At 37.1% G+C, this 7,679-nt stretch overlaps 1 protein-coding gene across 1 annotated transcript; it reads right to left on the reverse strand.

Moving 5' to 3' along the window:
• Positions 1–316: 316 nt before the first annotated feature.
• Positions 317–7,335, reverse strand: LOC107798730 (putative late blight resistance protein homolog R1B-23). Its single transcript, XM_075247366.1, is given in 4 exon segments — positions 317–1,026; positions 1,582–2,685; positions 2,824–4,726; positions 4,729–7,335. Coding segments are annotated over 4 exon segments (3,915 nt in total). The 5' UTR covers positions 5,618–7,335; the 3' UTR covers positions 317–1,007.
• Positions 7,336–7,679: the final 344 nt, after the last annotated feature.

Here is a 7,679-nt window from a genome sequence, read left to right on the forward strand (position 1 = left end):
GGCCAAGCTAATATGGATTCGCACCGTACATTTAGGGACCATTAAAGGGGAGCACTCCCTACGAAGAGTTTCTCCATTTCTAATGCTCAAATCGAACATCTAGTTAGGAGTGGAGGATCTCATCTATTCCATCGCATCCCTTGTTGGTTGCAGATAATACTTTTCAATTAGTTCACATTTGAAAACAAGCTAACAAAACATATGTTTTGATGTCCACATTTGTATAGTATCTCCTATTGTTTAAACGGAGATCAGACGTAGAACTAAAGCAAATTTAATCTGGTAATCTATTTGTTTGTCCAAACATTTTCAAATCTAACAATGAATAGACTTTATAGTGTTTGTTTATTTGTAATTGTTGGGCTAAACTAGTCCAAAGATATTTTTAACATGGTGTGACTATATTCATTTTGGGCTAAACTCCCATGATTTTGGTTCTGCTTCTTTGTACTGTTCTAGGGCCCTACTAGCAATCCATAAATACTTGTCAAAACAGAAATACAACAAGAATTAAGCTAACAAGTCATACATCTATTCATATTCCAACTATATACTGACTCCTCAACATTCTTTCAAAGTTACTAATCTTTTCTTCTTTTCGTCTCAATCTTTTTTCGGATTGCTTCTGCTATAGGCTATAATTTTGTTCCATATAGTAGAAGATGAGAAATTGGAACAGGACCTTTCTTGGGTTTATTTATCTTCCTTTCTTTTTGAGAATTGAAGCCCGACCTGAATACACTGAAAGAATTTCAGGAATTACTGGTGATGTTTTGGAAGATGATCCAGTAGGAAGGTTAAAAGTTTATGTATATGAGCTTCCCAGCAAATATAACAAGAAAATCGTGCAGACAGATTCGCGATGCCTCAATCACATGTTTGCAGCTGAGATATATATGCATCGTTTCCTGTTATCCAGTCCTGTTCGAACCCTTAATCCAGAGGACGCGGATTGGTTTTAATACATCCTATATAAGCTTCTCGGGTTCACCAACTGCATGACCAGCTTATAAAACTCCTTCAAATCTGTAAAGGAAATAAATAAATTAGTAGGGCGCGACCTCGTAAGTTATGGTTTAAACGAAAATATGATCATTAAAAAAAAAACATAATTTCATAGCACAAACTGATACTATTTCAATTCGAGTTGAAATGAAGTTGCTTATTCTTTATCTATAATAACAAACATTCATTATTCTTGAAAGACTGGACTATAAAGACGACCACTAGAATTTCAGCTTCCAACCATCAGTACTCTGTCATGAATTGAATATTTGAAGCTGATTAATTTGGGATATCGTCATATAAAATTATCAAATTATCTGTGATCTGCCCTGAGCAGAGAATAGCTAATAGCAATGTGGGCTTCCTAGTTTTAGATTTGACAAAAGGACTTTTAGATTTATTCCACCTTTGACCGGTAGAGCTGAAACCATCATCATAATTTGATTGATAATTCTACAGTTCTACCATTTCAAAGTAAAACGTAAGTTCGTGTAACAGAGTGTCAAAGCGAATACTCAATAAGCTAGTGTACAAATAAACACGTTTAACTTCAGTTGCATTGGATCAACAACATACCTGTTTTTTTGCTGCTTGGGGATGAAGAGCTCAAAACCAGAAGTTCCCAACATTCCCTCTAATTCTTCCCTGACGGCCTCGGCTGACTTGACAAGTTCTTCATTGCACGATATTATCTCAACTGATTTCAGGGAAGAGGCATCCCCAAAACGAGAAGGGATCTCCTTAAGATATCGACATTTTTTCAATACCAAGTGTTCAAGGCATGGGAAGGCATCATCTGAAGCATTCCATTCTGAAAAAGAAGGATTTTCTAGTTTCAAGAATTTGAGTTTAGGGAATTTCTCATCATTCACTTCCCATATATTGGAGCTAATGGTAACTCCTAACAGCTTGAGTACCTCAAGTTTTGGAAGAGTTGCAACTTCAGTAAGATGTATGTGAAAATTGGACAGTACCAACTTCTTCAAGCTTGATGGGAACTTCAACTGATCGATCAAGGTCAATTTAGTACCGCAAGAGATCTTGAGCGTTTCAAGCTTAGTAAGATTGCTAAATGCAGGAAACGAGCCAACAAATTTGGAAACTTCACATCTCAGTTTCCGAAGATTTGGTGTCTTTTCCAAGATCTTATTGGCATTATCCACACAAGAAAAACATGCTGAGGAAACAGTTTGCAAATTAACCATTGACGAGGGGCTATTTGAGAATTCTTGTCCACTATTCAAAGTGAAGAATGCTCGATCATAGATATGAAGATGCCGCAACTTAACCATCTTCCAAATGGTATCTGATAATGATACTCGTCCTCTAAGTCCTTGAACTATCAATGTTTCAAGGTTACGAAGATTGTCAGGGAGTGATAATGCATCTTCTGCCGTCCGAAAAGCAAGATACTTCAAAAGGGTTAATTCTTGTGGGATAGAATCAATCAGGGTGAATTCAAAGTCTAATACCCTTAGAAACTTGAACCTTTTAAAAGTGTTTGAAACACAGTCTATTGAAGAGAATGCAATATTTCTAGCCTCCCTGAACTGGAAAGATTTCACATGGGAGAAAAACAAACACCATTTTGGAAGATTTTCACTTTGAGAATAAAAGTATAAGCGGCGTGAAGTATTGCACATTGGAGGAAAAAATTGAGAAGGATCTGAACCTCTGTCCCTGTTAATGGAGAAATAGGTATAATTAAAAGAAGCCTTAAAGATTGAAAAGGTAAAATTAATTAATGTTTTTATTACCTTATCCTTTCTAAAAAATTCTCCGACTTCGCTTTCTTCCTGCAATATTCAAGCACCAGGTCATTCTGGAAATACTCCCATATATAAAAAACACGGTTTCAAATAATGTGGTAGATTCTGATAACTCAGATCTAGTGTGCCCTCCGATTGAGCCTGAATATTTGAACCTAAGTTTGTTGATACTTGTACCCAACAATGTTTTTCCTTCTTCATTCTTGTGAGGATACCTGCTACCAGAACCATTGAAAGAGGAAGCCCTCCACATTTTTGTGCTATGCTTTTGCCGACAGCCTCTAAGACCTTGGGACATCTTTCTTTGTTGAACACCTTATTCTGTAATAAGGTCCAACTTTCAGCAATACTTAAAAATCGAAGCTTATGGGGAACACTAACGTGTTTAGCATAAGATGCAACTTCATAATGCCGAGTTGTTAGAATAATTCTACTTCCTTTGTTATTTTCAGGGAAGCATGACTGTAATTCATCCCATGCACTCTTTTTCCAGACATCATCAACGAGGACAAGATATCTCTTGGGCTTTAAAAGTTTCTGAAGCTTGTATGCTAATTCACTTTCAGCCTCTCTATCAAGTTTAGCTGTATCATCAGTAACATCACGTAGAAGGGCTAGTAACAAGTCCTTCCGTTTATATTCTTGAGAGACACAACAGTGAGCACGGATATCAAAATAAGAGACAACTAACTCATCAAAATATAGTTCGTGTGCCAGAGTTGTCTTGCCTAATCCAGGCATTCCAACAATTGAAACGACATCAAGATTTACTGATCCTTTGATTAGTTTGGCTCTTAGTTCGTTCATCACATCCTTGAAGCCCACCATCTCTTCATTCGTGCTTGGATTGCTGGCAAATCGTGAAGAAGTATCTGTAGGGGAAGCATCTGCGATGTTATGCAATACCAAGTCAAACGCGGTATTTTCTTGAACCTCTGCTACCTCTGCCATGAGCATTCTAATATCCTCTCCAATGTTCAAGATCCAGAGAAATAAACACCAATCAGGAACATCTTTTTTCTTACAAGCATCAAATACATATTCTACCTCATACATCAAACCATTTGTATGTGTTACAAAATGTTGAAGTCCGACTTGTGTTTCAACAATAGCTTGAAAGCACTTGAGTTCTTTCTGAATTGTCTGAACTTGGCTCTTGACAGAAACAACTGAATTTGAATAAAGGCTTAGAAACTTCTCCATGTTGTCTAAAATGAAATCAGCAGAGCCCACTCTGTCAATTCCAGACAAGTTGGACTGAAGGAGAAATGTCTTTCTTGTGATGAGATAGATCATTGCATGCAGATTCTGAATTTTGACTCGGAAATCAAGATCACCCTTCTCCTTTTTGTTTAATGAGTAAACAAGAATTCCTGCATCAACAATCACAGAATCTATATCTTGAAGAAAAAATTCAGAGACCTGTATTAGTAGATGGGCGCTCAAGAAGTTGAGCATCTCCTTTATCTCTAGTCCACTTAAAATGAATGGTAACTCTTCCAAATTGTGTAGAAGAGTCTCCACAAATCCAACTTCACAGTCTACCACATACTTAATTTGGATAACGGGATACCATTGTGACTGCTGTAACTTTATAGCTTTCAGGACATCAATATAGATCTTGGAGATGCTTGGCTCAATAGGCTGAATTTTGCTTCGCAGTAGATCAGAAAACAAAGGATAACCCTCATCTGCAGCAGAGTCTCGATATATCTGTTCCGTGCTTCATAGGAGATTAGAAAACAAAAGATATTCTTCATCTGGGTATCCGTCTGCATGGTTTGGAAGATACAACCAGGTAACCATTATTATGTGCCAGGCCACTTCTAAAACATGAGTGAAGAAAGTATGCTGGACCTCAGGCTCTACGCATCTGTCTGAAACAAAGTTGACAAAACTAAAAAGGAACTTCAACTCCTTCAAAACCTTTTCAACTTGATCCACGAGTCCCTCAGGGGTGAACTTGGATCATCAAGTTTCAGTAGATCACTGAGATTCTCTATCACGGTATCAATGAATTCCAAAACAAAATTGGGAATAACAGTATCACCGTTGTTGGCTAAAAGTTGAAATGATACTTTGAAAAAGGAGTATTCAGCTTTTCTGATTTTCAACTTAGTCTGCCAAAACGTGTTTTGCAAGCCGGAGACACTGCGATAAAATTAGTGGATCCCTTGTCTTCTGTAGATCTGGATGAGATCAGCTGCAGCACCTTGAAACAGAGCTTGGACTTTTCTTATGAGATCTGGTTCACCTGTGAAGATCTGTAAGTTGAGAATGATATCCAACAACTTGAAATCCCTTTCGAGGAACTTAAATTTATCAACTTCAAACAGATCTACTCCGAAAGAATCAAATTCATCTTTGATCCTCTGCAGAGTTTCAATGGGGAGAGATTCCTCTGAAGACAGATATTTCTCTGAAAATATAAGTAAAGAACTGCATTCCTCTACAGTTTGCCAAAGATTGTCTTGGAAACGACGTATCTTGTGCTGCAGAGTGTCAAGGGAATCAGATTCCTCTGAAAGAAATACAATATGGAATGAGCTGCATTCATCTTCAGTCTGCTTCAGAGTTTCACGTAGATGAAATAACTTTGACAGATACTCGTCTGAGAACACAAGGAATGAGCCCCAATCCTCTTCAATCCTGTGCAGAGTGTCAAGGGAACAAGATCCCTCTGAAAAATGATATCCGTCTAAAACCATACAAAATGAATGACATTCCTCTGCAATCCATGTCGGAGTTGTAGGAATACGAGCATAGGAACTCCATTTCTGTTCAATCAGTTGCAGTGTTTCAAGGGGATTAGGTATGTCCGAAGACATATCTCCTCTTCTCATAGCAAATACTGTGATAACAGCAGCTGTTGTGGATGAAACTTTTGTAAACTCAAAACTAATGGTTTCAATCTGTCATCTTACTAATCCACTTGTAGCTACTTCAAATTTGACCAAGTCATTTTGACAGAAACAACTACCAAAATTAAGTTGGTCTCCACTGTCCCTTCATTATTTTTATCAGCCAGTTAATTGACAAGATCATGCATGGTTCCTGACCACATAAGTGAAGAGACTTTTGACTTTTCCAAGTTATAGAGATCCTAAATGAATTTTTATATACGATACCAATTAAATGGGTTCACAAAACAGGGATTATATTTTAGTCATTCAAATTTGACCAAGTCACTGAGACCCTCATCGAATTTCTATGACCAAGTCACTGAGACTTACAAGAAAAAGACTAATGAGAGTGAAAATACAAAGGAAAAGGGAGCAAACCAGGAAAGAAAGTTTTAAAAAGTTAAGGAGAAGGCTAAATAGGTGCAGCTCAGGGGAAGAATCTGCGGTTATCCAGATTCATTTATCCCTCCTCCAAAAGTATATATGTTCTTGAAATCTTGGGTGTAGTGGATTCTTCTGTCTGAACTTTCAACAATGAGCTAGAGGAGATAGCAGAGAGATCAATGATGGGGGTGACGTGTGATATGTTAAATTACTCATTGACTTGGAGGACCAAAAACATATGGAGCAATTTCTTTTTCTAGAGAAATGGCCAAATACTGTATATTCTTATAGGGTCATTCATATTCTTGCTTGTCTTCAGTAACTCGTTTTTGTGAATAGACACCCTTAAACTTGGCTGGAACTTTTACCTATTGAACTTTATACCAAATGTGTCACCTCTGCCTCCGCTTCCCCACCTCCATAACAACACTGGACCAACACTCGCCTATGAAAATCACAACCTTCATTTTGAAATTTAAGCTGAAAAGAGCAAAGACAGCACACTACCAATCATACTTATAATTAACACAAAATCAATATTGGGATAAGGAATCGATAGCATCCAAAGTCCACCACTCCCATTCCACTAGCTGCTTTAAAATCAGAACAATTCAATATATGCGGTAAATTAATAGTGGCAGATTTCCGGTTATCAAATTCAATTGAGCCCATAAAGTAGTCGGACCACATCCCCCTTCAGTTCTCGGTGTCCCGACTCCCTACCGCACCCTTGGGACTGACGCCGTCGCACCCCCAACACCCACCTCTGTTTTCTCCGTCAACCGATAACTGTCAAAATAAACCTTAAAGTAAAGCTTACAACAAAGTCAGTTACTAGAGTAAGGTGTAACAAATTAGGAGGAAGATGAAAGAGAAAGTAGAAGAGGGAAAATGTGATTTTTTACATGTTCACGCGCCTAGCTGACAAATACTTCTCTTTGCCATGTTATTATGCACATGTAGTACCAGGTTGGTCGGAGTATATGCTAAATTAGGTGTTAAAATGAAAATTGGAATCTAAGTATAAAGTCTTGTCTAACTATTTAGCCGTATTTATTTCTTAAGCTTGACAAAGTTCCAAAGTGAATTAGGTGAATTTTACCTGTCAAAATGCTTTAGAAAATTGGAGAAAAGATATGAGTAACTATAAAAGTTAAAATATTTATCTTGCTCTACCCATAAAAGAATTCTACCAATTAAATAATTACAATCCTCTATCTATTTAATAAATAGACGAGTATCTCAAAATAACCATCCACGCTCGCTAATGCCCTAACTATAAAAACGGAAAAGCTGCTCAAATTTTGCAGAATTTTACAAAAATTAGCGCACAAAAATTGAGATTTTCACCAGTATCACAGAATCGTTGTTGAAGATTTGAAGATCGTCAGCCTGATTTGAAGACGCAAGCCTGAAAAAACAGAGCGAAGATGTTGATTTCTCTTTAAATTTTGACTTTTTCTCCTTAAATTTTGTAGAAGTATTAATTTGTTCTAATCATAACAGTTGATTTGACTTTCGAAGATGCTAAAACTTTTGATGCTCTAATTCGCATCGCGTTGTTCCGATTTTAATTTCGTAGATTACAAGAAGTTTAGCGCTCAAACTTCTGAATTTT

Source organism: Nicotiana tabacum, chromosome 24, assembly GCF_000715075.1.
Source record: "Nicotiana tabacum cultivar K326 chromosome 24, ASM71507v2, whole genome shotgun sequence".
NCBI lineage: Eukaryota > Viridiplantae > Streptophyta > Magnoliopsida > Solanales > Solanaceae > Nicotiana > Nicotiana tabacum.